The sequence below is a fragment of the Melozone crissalis genome, unplaced genomic scaffold (assembly GCF_028551555.1).
Source record: "Melozone crissalis strain CALT ecotype California unplaced genomic scaffold, PUWL_Pcris_2 ptg000033l_1, whole genome shotgun sequence".
Classification (NCBI taxonomy): Eukaryota; Metazoa; Chordata; class Aves; order Passeriformes; family Passerellidae; genus Melozone; species Melozone crissalis.
In genome coordinates, this window is record NW_026535811.1 from 19,527,017 (window position 1) to 19,549,244 (window position 22,228).

The 22,228-nt window shown below is 42.0% G+C and overlaps 1 protein-coding gene across 4 annotated transcripts in view; it reads right to left on the bottom strand.

Moving 5' to 3' along the window:
* Positions 1-16,267: 16,267 nt before the first annotated feature.
* LOC128940531 (fatty acyl-CoA reductase 1-like) overlaps positions 16,268-22,228 on the bottom strand; it is a 128,919-nt gene continuing 122,958 nt past the window's right edge. For all 4 annotated transcript variants that reach the window (XM_054282005.1, XM_054282006.1, XM_054282007.1 and 1 more), the window contains exons 11-12: positions 21,910-22,037; positions 16,268-20,857 (exon numbers count right to left, since the gene is read on the bottom strand). In XM_054282005.1, coding sequence (XP_054137980.1) covers positions 20,695-20,857; positions 21,910-22,037 — 291 coding nt within the window. In that variant the 3' untranslated portion in view covers positions 16,268-20,694. The remainder of the gene's footprint in view (positions 20,858-21,909; positions 22,038-22,228) is intronic.

The window sequence follows — 22,228 nt, forward strand, 5'->3', positions numbered from 1 at the left end:
TGATCATTTTCAGCCCTAAAAATTCTGCACTGAAGACCTTTGTAACTTTTAGAATCTAATTAATTAATGTCTTATATGCAACCACATCACAAAAACCACAATGTAACTTAGCTGAAGTTTACATTATCCTTATCTTACAGGATTAAGAAATCAGGATCCAATCCAGATTAACAAGGCCAAAAACCTTTAAGGACTGCTGGGCCACCAGCCACATCAACCTTTAAATTTATGGATCCACGTTATGACCTCCTAAATGTCATCCAGGATTAATATTTCACACTGGCTGTCTCTTTTTCCAGAGTTATCTTGCCATAATAAATTGTGTGATTAAGGTGTAATATGGGCTTATATGTTAGTTCTTTTAAAAATTATTCTAGCTGTTGACCTCCACACAGCTAACAGCTTCAGAAACTTCCACTCACAACAGAAACACCTCAATTACCTGCCTGAGTGCATAATTTCTTCAGATGCACTTTAATTGGCAAACTTTTTCAAAATTCTCTCCTGCTACCAGCTTAGTAACAACTTCATGAATTATTTTATTTTTCTCTGATGAGAAGAAAATGCTTCTGAAGACTGACAGGTTAAAAGCAAAATTGGGCAAATTAGTGCCAGTTTTACAGATCTGGAATTCCAGCTACTTCTCAAAAAACTACCTTCAATCTCCTGTATTTTCAGATCATTATTTCTTATACTTGTACCAATCCATTGTTATCATTATTATTATTCAAAGAGAAGAAAATGGAGCCAGGACATCTCCAGATTTGTGATGAGCAGAGAAAGGGAAAACCCAGACAAAAGCTGCCAGGACCAACAGCTCTGGCTGCCCTTAGATTCCCAGGGGCCACATCTATGTAGTATTTTAGGAAGGACAAAAATTCACCAAAGATTCATTTCTAATAGGAGTGGAACATTTAAATAATGAACACCATAAACCCAACTGAAATACAAACTTCAACCATAGATTTCATGAGGGAATTCTTCTTTATGCAGAATGACACTAAACATCAAAAAAAGTTATGAACAGTACTCCTGAGTTTCCAGGATTCTGAAATGCTCAACTGATGGAAATTACAGCTCAAAGATACCAACACAAGATCACATCGAAGGGATGTCCTTTAAGACCTCTTCATTTGGTTTAAATTAATATCCTGATGAATTAAGACTAATCCAGAATCCCACACAGTAGAAACAACTGTGTGATTTTCACAGTCTGTAGTCACACAGCAGAAGTGACAGACCTGGCCGCACAGTTTTAGCTTTGGGACAGAATGTGACATTCTGCCAACAAGAAGACAACTTGTTAAGAGAACTAGTGTTTCCCATCCCTAAAATCTAAACCTTATTTTATTAATTACTAGGAGTGCATCCTTTTAACAAGGTAATATAAAAAATAAAACTACAAACCACAAAACCAATCATGCACAAACACAGAATCAGTTCAAGAGATAAGACTTTCTGGCAAAGGTATAAGCTCAAAGTTTTTTATCCCAGTTCAAGAGTAAAGGAGCTTTTTTTTTACACTTTTGAAGCTTAAAGGTTCTGAGACTGCCCCAAGTCTGTCACTGATGGAACAAGATAGACCAGATGAACATGTCTTAAAACTCTGCACTTTCCAACCCTGACAGACCCAATGTCAGAGTCCTACAGGGGAAAAAAAAAAGAAAAGAAAAAAAATTGTTTCCTCTGTTGTTTTCACAGGATGATGCACCTAAGCCTCTCAGTCTTCATTATTTACCCCACTCCTAAGATAATTAATACATAACAGCCAAAACCACGTAAAAATCCAAATACGATATGACAAAGTAAACCCTGGCTCAACTGAGTTTACTTTTGAACTAACGAACAAGTTAAACCAATAAACCAATTTGGCTTCTCCTCATGAACTCTTGGTAAGAAAGGTAGACCTGAAAGGTGGTATATTGTTCAGGGCTTTTTGGTTTGTGTTTACAGTTAAGAGCTTTTTTGGGTGATGGTGGGGGGGTTTGTTTGTTTTACACAAAAAGCAGAAAGTACTTTTTTCTATTTTGAGCAGTAGTGCTGGCCTGAAAATCGGCTAAGTCAAGGACACTTAATATAAAGACTTCCTAAAGGTAGGAAGCTTTTGCAAACAGATGTCGGGAACAGGGGTGCTGTTAAACTGAACATCTTTACATAAGCATCTTGCTTCCCTCTATATAAATCATACTTAACAGGAGATAGTTATATCATCCCTGAGGACTTTATCATTCGATAGTTTCAACTCATTAGGAGAGGTACAATTGCCGAAGTACATGCTGAAAGACATACCAGGTAAAAAATACACTCAAGTTTGATGAATTATCTTGTATATGAATGTTGCACTTCAGTGCATCCCAGTGATAAGAATCTCTTGAGCTGCCACAACAAAGGTCATTCCTGGCCAAAATCCCTGCAGGCTCCAGGGCAGGGATTTGATCAACTGCTGCTTGTTGATGCATCTGAGTGTACAATCAGCACCTTCACAGGTACAACAACTGCAACACCATAGCCCAGAGGTCACCTGCCCTGAGTGACAGAACGGTTGAGAAGAGTCACAGATGTTTACACTGGACATGTTCACAGCACATTGCTGAGCAAGCTGCAGAAGCCACAGGGTTTTGAGCTGGGAGCTGAGGTGAAGGCAGAGCTCCAGAGACAGATGAAAAGGACAAGGCACTGGCACCTTCACAGGAGAGGAGACTGCTGGGATTACGAAGAGGGCAAGAAATGGATGCTGCAGCAGCTGCCTGCTGTCCTAGCAGGAGTCCTAAGCTATAAACGTTGGAATTCAGGAGAGCATTGCCTGGGAGCAGTATATTCAGTTGCTTCTGAATTTCCTGAAGCACCTGCAGCTGACTTTGCTGATTCAGGAGAAGCATATCCATGTTTTCCCTCATTTTCTTCACTGTACAAAGAGAAAGGAATGTTAATGCCTGCTATGTAAAAACACAGGCAGTTCAGAAGTGTTTTTCTACTTACACTCTTGAGAAACAAGATTCCAGTGATCCATCTCCCTTTCCTCTGCACCACATCTATGCTCTTCCTTCTGATGCAGAGATGTAAATTCAGGTTGATTTGCATCTAAAAGGAAGACACTGCAAGTCAAAAGTTGCAAGGTCTGCATTCCAAACATGGCAGCTCAGCAACAACCCTTCCTCTCATCCACATTTTAAAATTCAAATTTCATTCAAGTCACAGGTGGTCCAAAACCAAAGATTAGGTAGATACAGGGTTGTTTGTTTTTTTTGTGTTTTTTTTTTTTGAGGTGGGGGCACAGGGGAAGGAAGAAGCAAAGCTGAAGCAAGGGATCTGCTAAGGAAAGGGGAAATTGAGATTTACTAAAAAAAAATGTTTGTATTTGCATGCTTTCTTTAGAAGCAGATACAGTGTTAGACTAATCTGATACTACTCAGTGTCCAACTGAAAGGGCAAAAATGAAACTTTTCTTCAAGAATATATTATAAACTCATCTGAAGAAAAACCAAGGTTTAGGAGTGTAAGGTTCCATGCTTAGGTTTCTTAGGCCACTCCTCTGTATCTATGGACTGAGAGGCCTCAAACCCTATGTTAAGAATTCAGTTTTGCCATTCTAGCACAAATCTGATTATAACTTGTCCTGGTTCGAAAAGGAAGTGAGTTTTTTTGAGATGTTGTGGTCAAACCAATAGGTGCTCAGATTGGAATATTGGCACCTGGTGTGGCCACTGAGGACATGGATACGCCTCTGAGAACACAGGGGGTTAAAAGCAGAAAAGTCTCAGGGGGAAGCTCTCTTGGCTCTCTTGGGTTCCCTTGGTGAAAGAGGTCAGAGCGCCCCTGCCCAGCTGCGGGCTGGGTGGGGAGGGGAAGCCATGGGCCGGGTGAGGTAGGGAGGGAGAGAGGGGTGCCTGTGCCACCTTGAAAGTTGATAGCACAGCCGGCCAAGGAAGAAGGTGCCCAGCAGGGCAGCGTGGGAGTTCTGGACAGGCAGAGCCAGAGATTTTTAACCGTTTTCTTGGATGATGGAAACCTTACAAATGAGGATCCTCCTGGAGTTGAATGAGAAGAGAGATTGAGATGAGATAAGAGGAAATGGGCCACGAGAGAAGTTGAGAAGAATCTTAGGTGGGAGGGATGATGGAGTGGCCTTTGGCTGGACTTTTCTTGTATAGCCATAGACAGAACCATTTTTCCTGTGACACAGAGACTGCATTTAGGGGGAGGCAATGGCTTGGAGCCAAGAGAGTGCAGTGATGTGATGTGAAGGAGTGCGTGAACAGAGATGACGGGTGAGGAGGGTGCTGGTGCCCTCCATCTTTAGGGAAGGAGGAGAAGATCTCTGTTCTTGAGACCCCTCGGCCCCAGAGGGTGAACTGGGGGGGACTGGTGTCCCAAAAGTGAGAGACTGTGGAAAGTGGAACTGGGCAAAGCATTCTTAAAAGGGGAACCCTAGAAGCAGCTCTGGTCCATGCGCAGTGGTGAGAGCACTGGGCATGGAAGGAAGATGTCACGATGGCAAATGATCTCTGGGCAGTGCCAGGTGTGACATGGAAACACAAGAGGTCTCAACTGTGTTTCCAGGGGAAGCTTATGGCACAAGAGGAACTCCTCTCTCCTTGATGAACTGAGAATTGACTATCCAAAGGCTTGTGATGGACTGAGAGTTGATGATCTGAGGGGTGAATGTATTGGAAATTTTGTGGGGGGAGAAGGAATGTTTTTGGAAGGTTTTCATTCTGAGTTCTGTGTGTGTTTCTTTCTATGTATAGTTGTAGGTTAACAAAGTTTTTTCTTCTTTATTCCTAAGTTGGAGCCTGCTTTGCTCTATTCCTGGTCACATCTCACAGTAGACAACAGGGAGAATATATTTTCATGGGGGCACTGGCACTGCACCAGCATCAAACCATGACATAACTTCATCATTATTCCCATTGTTAAGGTGAAAGGCTCAGGGTTGATTTTTTTTTTTTAAGAAACAAACAAACAAAACCAAATAAAACAACTCCAAACAAACCAACCACAAAAACCGAAGAAACACCTCACACACAACACACCTGCTTCTCATGCAAACACCCATGACAATTCTGTGGGTGTCTAGGCAAGACACAAGATGAAAACTTAAAATATTTTTGACCAAGGATAAAGGGACTTCACAAATAAAGGTACAACAACGGGAAAAAACACCCCACAACTCCAGTTTTTTTATCCCTGAGTTTCAGGTCACTACTAGAACACAAAATATTGCAAAATCCAGAAAATTCCCTACTTGAAACAATCCACTGTCTGACAGCCTGTGATATGCTAAGAATATTCCAGAGGCTTCCCACTGCAGACAACAAGAAACTAGGTTTCAATATCCACATATAACAAAATTTGGCTGCTAGAGATGACCAAGGCACTGCTTACAGCCTTTTGCAAGTCAAAATTCCTTACATCTCCCTAAGCTTAGCATTTTGGTGGCTGAGCTTAGATCTTCTGAAGATCTATGGTTAGACATCAGGCAACATTATGAAGCTGGAGTTAGTGAGATCTTTATTATTAGTGAGATCTGAGAGCTTTGGGGAGTCTAAGGTGCCAGGCAATCTTTGTGGTAACACCTAAATTTCAACTTCAGCTTTTTCAAGTAACTTCCTTAGATGGCAGAGATAAATATTAGAGATGGGGGGAAAAAAAGTAGCAAAACCAAATCAACAAACCCCCAACACTCATATTCAGAGCAAAGAGGGAGAACTGTTTAGGAAGAAACAGAGCAAAATATTTTATGCATCCTCTGAAATGTTGTGTAACTTGAAATAAAGACAATTCATTTACCTGCTGTGTGTTCACTGGGTCTCTCTCTCAGATGTTGGTATCTGATGAAGTTTGAGCTCACAGTGAAGCTATTTCCATGCTCTGAATGCCTACAGGGCTTCTCCTCTGTGTGGACTCTTTGATGCTGCAGCAGAGCTGTGTTCCCACTGAAGTTCTTTCTACACATAGTGCAGGAAAAGATTTTCTTTTTCAGATGGGTTTTGTGGTGAGCAAGGAGACTCGAGGCACGGCTGAAGGTTTTCTCACATTCCTTGCACTTGTAAGGCCTCTCCCCTGTGTGGACTCTCTGGTGAACCACCAGGTTGGCCTTCCTGCCAAAGCTCTTCCCACATTCTGCACACACAAACACCTTCTCTCTTGTGTGGATTTGCAAGTGGGTCAGGAGCCTGCAGTGCCCCTTGAAGCCCTTCCCACATTCTGGACACTTGAAGGGTTTCTCTTCACAGTGCAGTGTCTTGCCATCAGCATCAAGGGTGAGCTTCCTAGAGTCTCTTTGCTCATGAGGAGAAACATCACAGGCTGCCCCCCTCTCTGGGCTCTGGGCTTCACGTACCTGAGGGAGCTCCTCTTGCTTAAGGTCTTCAGGGAAGCTTCTCTCCTCCACATTGTCTCCCAAAATGCAGTCCCCTGATGGAGTAGGAGACCCATCTTAACACTCCTCTTTCCTTGAGGCAGATATGCTGCTCCTTGTAAAATAACTCAGTTTCTCAGGCCTACCTTCAGCTTACACCAGATTCCCTTTTCCCAAAGAGGAACAGAAATTCTAAAGACTGAGACAAGGAGATGGAGAAAAGCAGCAAAGGGAAGAAGAGAAAGGTAAGAAATGTTCCTCTTCTCTTCCTTCCTCTCCCCATTTCCTTGTACTTCTTTCCTTCAGGGAATGGCAAAACAAAGACTGCCAAGATGAAGGAAGGAAAGGAACATGCTGAAGCATCTCACACGTCAGAAATATCTACTTTTAGCTATTTGTTCCCACAGACTTAGCTCAAAAGCTTTCCAGCCTGCTAAATTATCATTAACACACTGTTTCAAAGCTGGGCATTTGGGTGGGGATCTTACAGCACAAAAGAGCCCATGCAACCTTCACTAGCAACAGGGAGATTTAGGTTCTCACTTGTGCTAGTTCATATTTACCAGAAAACAGTTAAATTATATCTTTTGTAGGCTGGCACACCAGGTTTTCTTCTCTATCACAGCAATAGCTTTAAGTACTATAAAGATACTGTATATTTATGCATTAGAAATCAAAGGGCTCTTTATTGATTAAAAAAAATCAGCTAATTCCCAATTACTACTGGGAGTTATTCCCAATAACTATTACAATCTCTTTTCATAGCAAGATCTAGCACATTTACTTTCCTTGCAATGACAAGCCAAATAAATTGTATTTTGAAGAAACACACCACAAACATTCAAACATGTCCCTTTCTTTCCTAAAGAGTGCAACCTGTTTATTTCACAAGAGTATATGCACCATCATACACCCCACAGTAAGCTCTATGTATCTTATCCAGATGGGTAGATCTTAGATGTACAGCTGTTCAGCCCTAACAGAATTATGAGGATCACCTAATAGACATTTAGTCAAAGTTGATTTTTGCAAGCAATTTCAGGTGTTTACTATTAATTCAAGCAGAAGCTTTAGCAATTGGCATCTCTGAATATAGCATTAAAACAGCACTCACACATTTGACACAAAAACGTTTGTTTAGTCCACTAACAAAACCAAATGAGGCTTTCTACATTCAAGATAAAACTCTGAAGGGCAATTTCTATGATACAAAGGAATAAAGTTCTTATATAATGTGTCCTTGAAGAGGCAAAATGCTGTTTACATGGACAGGGCCACCAACATGTTAATAGCACTAATAAAATAAGCAAACTTGCTGAGAGAGGGAATTCTTTCTCTTATATCAAGGAATTACACCCAAGAAGAGCTTATTCCCAGAGGGATGAAGAAGGTTCTCTCTGGAAGGAGCACTCATTCCTGATGCTACAACCACGAGGCTGACTGTTCCCCAAAGCCTTGCAGGTCCCTGACAGTGACAGGGAACTGCAGAACCCTCCAATTCTCACACACACCCAGAGCTAGACACTTACACACTTTGTATTCAGCTCCACAACTCCCTTAGATCTGCCTCGCCTGTAAGAAACCCTGGAAAAGGGGAGTGTGCTGGCTGCCCATCACTCCTAATGAACTGTATTGTCCTATTTTAGAGGAGATGCTAGAAAACTGCAGCAGAAAGAAACCCAGAATGCCACTGCAGCCTTGCCTCGGCCTGGCATGGCATCCCGGGGATGGAATACTGGCACCAGGCTTCCCTGCAAGATTTAACTAGCAAGAGTTTACACCTCACCTGGATATTCTGCACTATCACTCCTCCCGGGGCTCTGGAAAATGGAAAATATGGACTCCATTGCTGGCTCCATCTAGAAGAGGAGAGGACAAGGAGAGTATAACCTTTCCCAGCAGATGGGAGCAGAAGGGGAGGGACAGACGCTGGTACAGCACACTTTGGCACTGCCCGGCCTAGGAGCCGCAAACGTGCCCGAGCCACCGAGCCCCCCGGGACAGCGAGGGCAGCCCTGCACAAACACCTGAAGCTGGGTGAGCCGTGAGCTTCATCCAGAAACCAGCGTGATAAGGAGCACCTTTCTCCAAGCTCAGTCTCCCTGGAAAGCACCAACCAACCCTCAGGCGACACGGCCTTCTCATTCACCTCACATCGTGTTTCCTGCCACGCTCTAAATCCCGGCCCGCGGGCGCTTCTCCCCTCCCGCGGCGCCGCTCCGCCCTCTCCCGAGCCCCGGGTCTGCTCTGCTGGGCCCTCGCCTCGCCCCGGCCCCGCTGCTTCCCGGTGCCGCTGACTCTTCCCGGCACAGCCCAGCGCTCCTGCCCGGGGCTGAGACCCGGCCGGGGGTCAGTGCCGCTCCCCTCGGCCCGCGGGAGCACCGGGCGCTCCTCGGGTTCGCCCTTCGGCATCGCAAGACCCTGGAAATGCGGCGGGAGCTCTTCCTCCGCTGCCCCGCGCAGTTCCAACCCGGCGCTCCGGCCACGTTTGCTTGCTGGCTCCGTGGCCCCGCTGGGCACCAGAAGGCTGAGCTGGCAGGGGGTGCAGCTTGGCAAGGTAAGTCACAGAATAGTCATCGTCCTATCCCTCTGCTGAAGTGGTGTCATCCCAGAACACACAGGATTGCATCCGGATGCTTCTGGAACATCCCCAGTGTGGAAGACTCCACATCCTCTCTGTACAATCTGATTGTGTAGTGTTAGGAATAAGGTGTAGTGATTGGCTCATGCAAATGAGGAGAGGTTATTAAATATGGGGGTGTCTTAAGTTGCAATAGAAGATGTGACCAGGGGTGTGTGTTGTGTTGCTGTCCAGGTGGGGCAGTTATCATCTGTTAATGGGCCATCCAGTCTCACTGCATTACTGGTAAAATCACATCATCCCATTGTGAGATACTCCACCCAGTGGGAGGAGCCAAGCATTCCTACCTGGATAGAATCTGAGAGTTGAAACACCACAGGCAGCATTTTCCCACTGGATTCCCAGAGGAGCAGCTTTCTTTTGCCCTGGATTCCCAGAGGAAGACCAGACCCATCTACACCACCACTGGGCCTTCAGAGGAAAACTACACTCTTCTACAGGATCATTTCTTCAACAGAACCACTCCTGTCACTCTAGGAGGACTGCAGCCACCATTTAATCAGACTGCTACCAGCACCCTGACCAACAGGGTGTCAGGTCATATTCTGACTCTGTCAGTGTTGTTTTGTATTACTGCATTTTTTATTTTCCTAATAAAGAACTGTAATTCCTACTCCCATATCTTTGACTGAAAAGCCCCTTAATTTCAAAAATATTCGAGGAAAGGAGTTTACATTTTTCATTTCAAGACAGGCTCCTGCCTTCCTTAGCTGACACCTGTCTTTTCAAACCAAGACAGGTGGGGAGAAGTTCTGTTGAGATTTACAGCTCTTTCGACATGTAATTTCATTGTTCCAGTTTGGTTTTGTTTTTCTGTTCTCCCTTCAATCTTCCCCTTCCTTTTGTGTGGTTGCAACCTGTGCCAGGACCTCACTACCCTTACAGGGAAGAATTTCTTACCAATATCCAATCTAAACCTGCTCTCGGTCAGTGTGAAGCCATTCCCTCTTGTCCTGTCACTCCAGGTCCTTGTCCAGAATCTCTCTACGTCTTTCCTGCAGCCTCCCTTTAGGTCCTGGAAATCACAGTTAGGTCACTCCATAGGTTCACTCCTCCAGGCTGAACAATCCCAATTCTCTCAGTGTTTTCTCGTAGGGGATGTGCTCTAAATTTGTTCAGGGAACATTAAATATCTGGTTTATTAACAGATCCTAGGGACTGTTAGAGATAAGAAACTCCTAAGACAAGACCTCTGGGCCAGTGCTGGCTTTCCAGCTGTGTCCTTTTGGCTCACGGCAGTTGTTAATGAAGTTGTTTAAAGGATTGTGGAGGGACTCACAGTCTGTATTTCCCAGTTTCAGAAACCCTCCTTTGCTGTGCCAGCCCTTTTCTGCCCTGTGGGATCATGGCTGCTCCTTTAAGACCTCTCTGCTCACACACACCAGGGCTATGGAGCAGCTCTTTGACCTTGATATCCTGCAGCTAAAGGCACAGGTTTAAGTCCCATGTGCTTTCAGTAGTAGCCACTCTTTGGTGCTGCTCTAAACAAAGGTGATTCTTTTGTTTAACTTCTGGTTTTCAGACCATTTCCCCTTATTTGTCAGGATTAATTTTGGTTTGGGAAGAGCCGGATTCCATGATCCTTGTGGGTCCCTCCCAACTCGGGATATTCTGTGATTCGATGATGTGACCTTGTTTTAGGGCAGTTTCAGGTGCTGCTCATTAAGCAGGTTGCACTTTTCCCTTTCTGCAGTTGTGTGCTTTGGAGGGTAGAGGTATCCCATCCACAGTACCAGCCAGTATTTTACAATAAACAGGATTATTTTCCCTGGCCTTCAGAATCCATGATATAGATGTGAATGAGCTTGTTGCATTAGATGCTGTTGGTTGTCAAAGACGTTTATGCAGCATCCTAATACATCACACTCCAGCAAGGTCTGTTCTTCCCTGCAAGGAAAAATGGAAGCCTGGATTCACCAAATCCAACATATTGGAAGCTGGTGAAAGAATAATATTCCCACTATCTAAATGAATCTGCCTACAGACATCGAAGTGATGGGTGTCATAGAAAAATGAATTAAGAAATGAATTATTTTCTTGGCTCAGCAGAGCTTGAACTGTGTGGCATGACAGCTTGTAAGACCACCCGGTAATAAAGGAAGGTGCAAAAAAGATGGTGAAGAGTTTTCTCATTTGTCCCTCAAGTTCACTAAAGAAAGCAGTGGGTCTTCATGCAAAAATAGTGTGCAAGTAATAAAGAGCTTGTTATAATACATGAGTAGATTAGAACACATAGCTATGGCATTTTATAATTTTATAATTTAAAATTCTTGAGTTTGGGAAACTAATATGAATCATTTATATAAATTTCTTTCAAGACTGTCTCAAATTAGACAAGTCCATGTTAGATGTCCATGCAAGTATTTGAAATTTGAAAGACATAATTTTCACTTACTTAAGTAGGAGCCTTGGGTTTCAATTTAATATTCTGAGTTCTAACTAGCCCTGTCCCCTGCACTGTTCACAGCCTTCCCACCCTGACATCAAGGTTTTAAAGAGCCTACTCTCTATCCCAGCATTCAGCTCCTTAATGAATCTATTGAATCCTCCCATCTGGGGTTACACATAATATAATTTCCCAGGTTAACACTGAATTGCAAGTAAGTATTGTGATTTTCTGTTAGGTTTTCCATTAATTTTGCAGTGTTCTTGCCTCAACTTATTTGTGACAATGATCATGTGAGAATAAAACCTCTTAAAGCACAAACTGTATGCCATCTCCAACTCTTCTGCTTTGAACAATACCTCTCACTCTATTGTAAGAGAAAATTTGATGTGACATAATTTGTCTTTGGAATTCCACACTATTATTCTTTTCCTTTTTAACTGCTGTGTGACTGCTGAGTATTGTTCTTTTACTGAAGTCAGGCTCACTAAAAATAATTCCCACATTCTTGTCCTCTTGTATTTCCTTTGTCTTGTGCAATTTTGTCCATCTTACCTGAGCTCTCCAGGATATCTACCAGCCTACCTCAGCTTGCTCTAGCCTATAGGTGACAGTAAAAAATCTATGTTAAGCACTCTGTAACTTCTTCTCTGTCTGCTCTGAGTTCTTACCCTTTTAATGGTGATCTTACGTTTATTACATAAATTATACTAATCTTTCTAGCAAAGACACAGATTTTTTTGTTTGGGTTTTTTTTTTCTGTTGTCTTCCAGTCAATAACCTTATAGAATGTTTCTGGACTGTTCTGTGTCCCAGTTACTTAGTTGTTTGGCTGTGCTTTATTTATTTATTTTAATACATTATTTTATGTAATCTGACCTACTTGTCACCTCCTGTGCCATTCCCGTTCATGATTTCCAACCAGTAGAGAAATTTGTGGCTTGTCAAATTTACTCTCTTAACCTTTTTTTTTTTCCTTTCTTGGAGACAAGACATTTCTTTAGCAGTTCCTTAAAGGACATTTGTGTCCATCTTCCCACAAGCTGTTCTCCAGGGGATTTTCCTGCATTAGGATCTTACTGCTGGTTCTCTGAGTCTGCAGACACCCAACTTGTAGAAATACAGTCCTTTTTTTTGTGGTGGGTATCCATTTCTCACCATCTCTTCAGCAGAAGTGAGGAACAGGATTTTTACTTGCTTTTTGTGTCCTGGGGTAGTGGATGGTGCCTGGGATCTTTTCTCTCAGTATTTTGTCTAACTTCTGATAAGGTAAAATCCTTGTATTTCACACTTATCAGAGGATCACTGATGTTGGAAAGACCTCCCAAGGAAATAAGCAAAACTTATAAATATTTCAAATCCATATTCATCACAGGACACAGCACTTCCAAATAAAATGCCAAATGCTGTACTAGAGCAAACTGTAAACAAAACCTTCTCAGCAGATAAATTCTTGGTTTACATACCAAAATATATTTACCATTTTGTATTGATTGATTTTTTGCTTTCTAAGGCCAAACAGAATCTTAATTAGAAGAAATACTAATAGACGCTAGTTGGAATTTACTGCATAATAAATTCTAGCTAATTCCTTTGCTTGCTTTCACATTCTATTTTGCCAGTCATTATGAAAATGAAGAAAAACAATTTAATTTTTTTTCTGGAAATATTAATCTCACCCTAATGCCAAAGATTAAAGAATGAATGAAATAATGTAACTGTTGCTTTTATCCCACCACTGGGACTGTCATCTATCGGATGCCTAAACTCACATCCTCTCTCCCAGCTTTGACTGCAGAGTACCAAACTTTTGCCTCACTTGCCTTTTCAAGCTAATTTACCTCATTAGTCTGCTTATTGCTGAATTTGCACTTGCTGACTCAATCTTAGTTTTTTTTTGCCATGTCCTTCCCGGCAGACCGTTAGGGCTAGGGTTAGAGTTAGGGTTAGGGTGTTAAGTGGTAGCAAACTTTCCATGGGCAGCTGACATTTCTTTTTCCCCAGACCAACTGTCACATCACCCTCAGCTGGGGGGGAGTAACAAAATGTGCTAAAATGATCAATAATCATGCATTGTGAAGAAAGGACACAATTTTCCTTTAAACTCAGTGTTGCATAAACACAGTCATTACGTTAATGCTGTTCACACTTTCAAGCAGCCAGTTTTATTTATTACTCTGCAGTTACAGTTGTGTTTTTTACTGTCTGTAGCTTTAAATTTTTCATTAGTTCCTCAAGTTCCACAATGCCTCCATTTCTAAAAGCCTGAGGCAAAGAGAAAGATACATTTAAATTCACCTGCCTCTCTCTGCAAGATTGTGCCATGCTATAAACCTTCTATTAGTTTCTGGTCAAAAAACCTAACTGCCAGAGGCACTACCAGTGGTCTGAATTTTGGGGGCTCTTCAGTGTCTTGCACAGCAAATACTTGGTGACAAATGTCAGTGGCAGAGGACCTGTGTTATCAGCAGCAAAATATCAGTCTTTGTGTTTCTCAGATCTTGCCCATTTACTGATCCAAATACACTTACAACCTCTTTCTACAAACATTTTTGCTGGCATTTTCACCAGCCCTGATTTCTCTGGCCAGTTTTTATAGGTTTAATCCAATGAATTATGTTTCATTAAGCCAGTGGTTCTCAAAGGTTTGTATTCTGTAGAGTGGTTGTGAATTCCAGTTGGAGATGTGGTAAATAAGTATGATTCGTGCTGATAAAATGGAAACAATAATCAATATAGTAATTAATATTTGGAAATAATAAAACAGTTAAAAGTTGTAATGCCAAAGAAGAAAAGGAGAGGAGGGGGTCCACCCCCCCCTCCCAGCAGATGTTCAAGGACAGGAGGAAAAAGCAAGAGATAACAGTTACTAAAAATTAACAGAAAGAAGGAAAAGTCTGGTTGTGTCCCAGGAAAATGTCAGCTATAAGAGATTTAGTGCTTTGATACTAAAATGTAGTAATATGTTAGTTTTGGCTTACATTATACTGGCTTGGTGCGCATGTGTAACCCAAAGGTGAATTAAAGGACAAAGAGGAAGAGGAGAGCCTTCATCAGTGACGACCCCCAAAGACTTGTGTGACCACCAAACTGAGTGGTGGTGATGAGGGCGGAGTTAGAAGTGTGATGAATCGAAAATGGGAGGAGATGACATTGACATATGGCATAGAAGGGGAGAATCTTCACTTGGCAAGCTTGTACGTGAGGTGACAAGGGTCCAAGAGCCCTGCACTCCGTACCCCGCGGTTATCTTTTGCTTATGCACTATTATTGGAACCAAATTATCCCTTATTTTTAATCAAATAACATTGTCAATATATATTTTCTAAACTATTCAATTAAAATTGCTGCTATATCAAATATTGTTTGGGTTTTTTTATGATGGGATAATTGGGCAAACATAACAGAGAGAAAGAGCTTGCAGTGAGAACTGAATCAGAAATACAAAGTCAGGGCACAAGCTGAGGTGGGAATTCCTGTTTGAAGGCCCTCTGCAAAGCTCTCTCCATACCTTGTTCAGGGAAGACTGGGAAAAGATGGATCACATTGGCAGCTCCAGAGCTATTGTCTTGATCCCCTCTTGCCTAATCTTCTTTTACAGAAGATGCATTTATTTTGCTGTGTGCTCCTGTTGTGGCTTTTTCATTTGGGGCTGGGTGTTACTTGCTGCTTCCCTGGAAGGAGCAAGTCACCCCTGAGACTGCAGTGCAGGGAGCTGCAGGAATTTGTATCATCAAGGCAACTGTGGCAAGGGAAGTAGATGAGTGTGTGGCCCTCTCCTGGCTCTGGATGGGTTCTGGGTTAATTCAGCTTCCACTGCTGTGGTATCCATTCCCGTAGGTAGGGTGTGAGTCCAGAAATCCAATTTATCCACAGCACATTTCACAGCCAAATAATCCTGGGAGTTAGGAACCGGGACCTGTGGGCTCAGTTCTTAATGAACACCAGTTGTCGTTAACTGAGGGAGATGGGGAAAATTGGCTGGGATGCCTTCCCTTGAGACCTGGTGCTTATTCTGTGTGACCTGTGGTATTATCAGCTAAGGATTTATCCTACTTTACATCATTTTCTTCCCCCCCTATTTCTGCTTCCCTTAAAATATGAAAATTAATGCAATTTTCGTCATTTATTTATTATTTGCCTTGATAATACTGGGTAATTTAGAATGTCAGAAAAAAACCCCTTAATACTGAAGAATGCAGGTTGATGTTAAAATCTGTTCCTTGTAAAAAATTTGAACTTTCTTGCTGATGGCTTTCGTTCATTGATGCATCTTACTGGAATTTTTTTTTTCTCCATAAAGATCACATTTACATATTAAAAATGGAAAATTATATTTTAAGGAAAGATTTGCTAACAAAATGAAAGTGGTATCTTTGATATATGCCCTGAATTTCAGGATTGGAAATAATTTTCATTAAGCAAAGGGTCATGATAATGCTGTGTCTTTTCCACTCATTGAAGTATGCTATATTGCAAGGAAGTGAGAGATAATTACTAGATATTATCTACTCTTGCTTGACAGAAAACTAATATTATGAGGTGAGGTCTCTATACTTAAACTAAAAATTTGCGGTAATATACTCAGGTACAAATGGGATGTTGTTCGGGGAAATTGGCTGGTTACTCCCAATTTTTCTTTGCTGCCCCTCTGAGTTTCCATAGGACACTCATCACAGTAGGACCTTTCAGTCTTCTCTATCGGGGTTGAAGTCTCACTACTGCAGCCTTTAAAATGTGTTTCCCTCCTGTAGGTGGGGCTGCCGTTCCACCGACAGCTGTGCTGCAGATGTGCTGGAGAGGCAGCCTCTGCTCAACTGCAATGGCCAGCAAGTAACCACCTCCTCTAGCAAACCAAGCAATGCAAAATGACCATAGCTTTAAAATATTTTGTTTTATTAAATGTTTCAAATAACATAAACATCATATTAACAATTTTACGGCTGAGGTTCACACAATTTGTGGTTTGACCATTTTATCTGATTTGAGAGCTCAAAAGGTTACACCTTAACATTAGAAACTCTGTAATTAAGATTTATAACAGGAAATTGTCTCATAGCTAACAAGAGGATAGAAATAGCAGATAGAACTGTAGAAACTCTGGACGGAGGAAGAGTAAATATTTTACTATAAACTGGGGTCAGCCAAGATCATGTAAGGACAAGAAACCTTTTCTAAGTGGCTTCATACTCCTCTGAAAAAACAATTCATAGCTAGCTTTTAAGCAATAGAGAAAAGTGGGATGGTACATCTTTAATTATTCCCCAAATACGCTTTATTTTCTGGATTTTAATTCTCTTTAAGTAAATCTGTACCACCTTCATACCAATATTTAGCATCATGTAATGGGGTGTTCATACCAATATTTAGCATCATGTAATGGGGTGTTCACCACTTACCTTCTGAGGAATGTTATTTGCTCTCTGCTAGAATAAGGGGTCCAATTGTACTAAAGTTGTACTGAATGTTCATCCTTGCTTTCAGCGGTAGTCAATGCTGGAAGAACAACAGCATGCTTTCAACCATGAAGCTGTAGCTTATTTACAAACAAAAGGATGCCCCCTCCCTCTTTTCACAGTTGCTTATTCATGATAATGACTTGATTAGCAGCTACAGGTTAGGTTCCTTTTACACTGGAAACGACGGTTAATCGTTTTGTGGTAAACTGAAGTGGAACAGGGCACTCCAAACAAGCACAGCCTCGCATTTCAGGATGAGCTCCACAGCTTTTACCGTGTTGTCTGGTGCTGGAAGATGCAGCTGTACACACAGGCAGATGTACTCATGTTTCCTTAGAAAATGTAAAAGAACACATTTCTGCAGGAGCTGGGTAATGGGCCAACAACCTGTAATTTATCAGTGGGTCTGTTAGCTCTCCCTCCCTACTGTGGAAAAATTGTTTCTTAACATAGAACAGAGGAGGGTGGAGGGGTAAAAAATTTAATTTTTTTAGTAACAGACATGCTGACAATAAACAGCTTTGGTTGTTGTTCAAAAGGCAGTTAAAACACAGATTATTTGTCGGGATTTGTTGTGGTTTGTTTGTTTGTTTTGTTATCATCATTTAATTAAAAAAAGAGATACTTGTTAATTGCAAGCTTCTGCCTGTTGCTGATGGTAAAATGATATTCAGTTTTTTCTTTCAGATATCTTCCCCAAGGCTTGGGTTTCTTCAGAGCACAAACAAATCCACTGAGGAGCACAAAGTAAACCTTTGAACATCAGCCACTGTTTGAAGGTGAGAACAAGTTCTTAGGCCCAGCTCCCCATGATGACAGTTACAACTGGCACTCAAGGGCCACTGCCACACATCAGCCCCTACACTGAGGCTTTCTGAAATATGTCTGTGCGTCAGACAATCAGCTGGAAACATCTCAGGCCACAAAAAAATGGATTAAGGATTCAAGTTCCCCTTCATGTTACATGTGTGTTAAAACAAACAGCTTGATCTGCTCCAGGAAAGGCCAGAGCTCTGGAGCCAGCTGCTGGTAATGCCGTGTGGGCTATGAAAGGTCTCCAGAAGAGCAGACACCCTCTGCAACAGCTCTGTTTTTCCAACCCAAACAACTCCTGCTGTTTTTCTGGGGCTGAGTAGCTTTTCTGCAGCTGTTTCCTTCAGCAAAATGCTGAAGAGCCTTAAAATGTCACACCACCACTGTTCTGAATGCAGCACCTTTTTGTGTGTTCAGAAAACCAGGTCTGGATATTCTCAGGGGAGCAAAAAATAAACCTCAGACTTGTGGAGACAATACAGCCAGTGCACACAACTGTGAATGCCTACAGGCATATTGGGAGGAATTCCTGGCATGAGTAGGGAAGGGGAAGGAAAGGTGGGGCACTTTACTCTCAGGAGAGCTGACTGATGTTGTAGCAGCTCTACACCTTTGACTTTTCTGAGACCCAAGCTTTTGTCTATCATGTGCACAACCCAAGACTTATGATCCCCTTCAGTGTTGCTTCTCTTTGTCCATAAGGCAGGTCACTTAAAAAGACTTTCAGGATAAGTGTTGAAATTATCTCCTGATGTTTGAGTGGAAGTTTGTTTCAAAGTGATTGACAGTTATGGTTTGCTTTGTGTTTTAGCCTTTCCTATGAGGACTGCAAGCTGCCTGATGACCAGATGATGTAACTGAGGGAATGCGCTCTTCCTGGAGGAATCTCTGCAGCAACCTGTCTCAGCCCCACTAAGGTAGCAAAGTACAGCGCCACAGTCTTCCCCAAAACATTGCTGTGGCAGCACTGGACAGGGAACGTTGGTCCTCAGCCCCCCAACACACAGCTCCAGGTTTCCCAGGTGGTGACACCTTGCACAGCATGCCCTGAAGCTGGAAAACACACGCCCAACAACCAGTTTCACTACAGGAAGCACATTTCCAAGGCAAGAGCTTCAGAAATTTGCATCTTTGTAAACTGGGTGCTTGACCTATTTAAGCACAGATCAAAAGCAGTGTGTGACAAATGCAAAATGTGGCAGGCAACTTCAGAGCCCTGCCATTCCGGACACCACATTTCTGCTCAGGTCCTGCTGCAGGCACCCTCTGGCAATTGCCTGGAATCAGACCTCTGGGGCATAAGAGGCAAGATTAATTCCTTGAACCTCTAGAAAGATTTCTGAACCAGCTTGAAGTGCTCAGATATAAATGCACTGTCATAATTTGCTCCTACCTTCAGTACCAAAACCAAGTATAATTTCTGAGGAATTCCAGATTTGTAAATTCTCTGCTCTCCTCAGCTCACAAAAGAACAACTGTGTTACTTTGTTGTGTTTTTTGTATAGCATTACTTTTTCAGACAGCTGGCATGACACAGGATTAGAGAAACTGGGTGCTGCAGTGAAGACTGATCATCTTAAAAGTGCTTATTCAGTGTTATCTGAATAAATAATATTTCGGTGTAAGATTTGACTCTGAAATCTGACAATGCAGTAAATTTGTTGCTGTTGTTGCACCTGCTACTCTCTCTGCCCCCACAGGAATTTACAATTCACTGTAAGAAACAAGGATCTCCAACAGCCATGAGCATTGGGAAGGTCCTTGGCTTCCTTTCTAAACTGCAATTTAATTCTAAAACTCTGAAAATCAAATTCTGAAAATTCTAAACTGCAGGACAAAGTGCATTACCTTCACAGTTGCATGACTGTTCTTACAGAGAAGTCAAAGAATCACAGAGCTGCTTAGGTCAGAAAAGACCTTTAAGATCATTAAATCCAACATTTAACTATTCTCAAGAAAAACAAATTTCAGACTTTTTAATGCCTCCTGACAGGAACGGCAGCAGAACAGGCTCAATGATGTTTCCTTCATGTGTGTCTTTACACTTTCTTTGCCACTGGAAAAGATCAACTGCAAAGTGATTTAGCTGTAATGAAAGCGCAGTATCAGACTGGTTTTGAGCTACAGGGGGAGAGATTTCCTGCAGGGGAAAAAAAGACCCATACTTCAAAAATAATGACAGGTTTCTGTATTCTTCTTCTGATTTTTATGAAGTCTCCTCTTCATTCTCAGGGTTAATACAGCATTTTTCAAGACCTCCAAAATGTCCTAAACAAATGTGATAAATGCAAGACCACAAATTTTTTAATAGACTGAAATCTTAACCACAGGGAGGAAAAGAAGACCTCTTTGTAAGAAAGCAGCTTGTGAATGAGCCGAGTTAACACAGGTGCATGAATTTTACATGTCTTCAGGTATGGCTTGAAAGCATCAGTCCTCAGCAGCAATACAAGATCTGAAAACTGTTCTGTGTGTTCACTGGCCTCATGTGACTGATGTTTCCCCCTCCTAAGTTTTGAAAAAGTGAGAAGGTGTAATCTTGTTTTTTAAGTAAGGTACCATTTCACTGAATGAGAATGAACAAATAGCTGCTTTAGGAAGACCTCTTACAGGTTCATTTCCTCAGCTGGGTCTTCTCTGGTGGCATCCTTGTCTTCCAAGGTCGTGCTTTAAATCTGCCTCTTTTGAGGAAGAAGATGGGATTAAGATAGCCTAACGAGTAGTACATGGGAGGACAATGACTTTGATTAATCCTTACTCTTGTATATCTGACTTTAGATGGGAGGGTCCCAGCTTGACCTGTTCCTAAAGCTTCAATTATGGCTTTAAAAATTGGCCTGGTCCTATGGAAGAAAGACCATATATTAAAGCATTAGTTAAAATTAAAAAGGTAAGCATGTAACAGTGTACAATAAGTGCCAGCTGCTGTTGGAGGGAGTGGATTTTTCTGCTATTTTCAGACCTCAATGCCCACAGTTGCTGATTAGAAGAGATGGAGGTCCTTCTGGAAGAGGCTGGCTGCTGATGGATGGCTTCAGTGCCTGAGGGTGCTGGATGCCCTGAAGTAGGACAGGAACTTGTAGCAGAGGCTCACCACAAAGTACCAGATATTTCGAGCCATCTGCGACCTTGCGATGAAGATGCGCCAGATGATCACGAGGAGGGTGGTGTTGAATGCGTATCGGATGTTCCTCAGCCTGGGAAAGAGGCATCTTATCAAGAAACACACAAACTACAAGAAGCTCACCAGCCCCCTGCATTTCCTACAGGTAATTCAGGAATAAATCCTATTTACAAGTGGCCCTTGGGCTTTTTGCTATTCCTGTTTTAGTGGAGATGCTGTGCTAGAGTCCTTGGTCTTGCCAAGGACTGTGCTAAAGCTGGAGCACAGTGAATAGTTCATCGTGTAGGTGGAATAGCTGTACTGGAATTCACTCTTGTTCTTCTCTCATTTCAAACCAGAGCGAAGTCATATGGAGAGGTTTTTCTTTAGGACAGTCTGTGTCCAATACTTTCTACTTCAGTTTCATATATTTGTTATCTCTCACTTTGCAGTAACTGGGGCAGCCTAGAGAAACTCACAGGAGTTGACAAGCAGGGTTCTCTTATTTGGGTGAAACCCATCTTTAGAGTTGTGAAATTATACAATGATCATAAATGGTCTTCACTGTTGCAATACTGCAGCACTGGGATATTTTATTTTTGGGGGGGAGTGGGTTAATTTACAGCATCAATTTCAGTGGTATTACTGAATTTTTCAGATTGTAATGATCCTGTCCTCTTTCTGTCAAGCAAAAGTTTCTGCAGTTCTCTAATTCTCATTTTCCCAGTGCTTGACCAAGGGAAAAAAAGACACCTAAAGACCTCAAAACTTGGTTCATTTTTCTAAGAGCCCTTTTAAGGTAAACTTTATTACTGCATCACAGTTCACAGTCTAAGGCAGTCAGCAGTCCATTCCTGAGGTCCCTATAAATTTCCTAAAAATGATCCATGATTAATGAACTTGTTTAGGATTCCCTGCTATGGCCAACTATCCCCTTATTCTATGTTTGTAAATACTGACAAACCGCTGTGATAAGAAATAAGTTATCTCAATTTTAATCAATGATAATGATAATGATAATGATAATGATGATGATGATGATATTATTATTATTATTATTATTAGGGGTTTTTTTGCAAAGTAGTTAGACTTATTTTCCCCAAAGTTAGCCAGGAGCTCTTCTCTTTGTCCCTGCATGTGACTTACTTGCGTAGATGTTGCTTTGCTGCTGGAATTCCAGCCATGTCCTCATTTAGCAAGTACTTCTTAGCACCTATGCAGTAGCTCTCAATGTACTCTGACCAGTGAAGCTGGCGAACATCAAAGTTGTATAACTGGGATTTAAAGACAAACAATGAAAGCTGAACACCAGAGTTCAAAGCAAGTTCACTTGAAGCATCAATTCTTCATTGATCTCTATTCCTGACAAGGCCCTCTCTCTGAAATACTCAAAGCCACTGAGCTCCAAGCACTGACAGACTGTGTTTCACAGCTGCTGATTAATGTCCCACCCAGCTGGGAATCT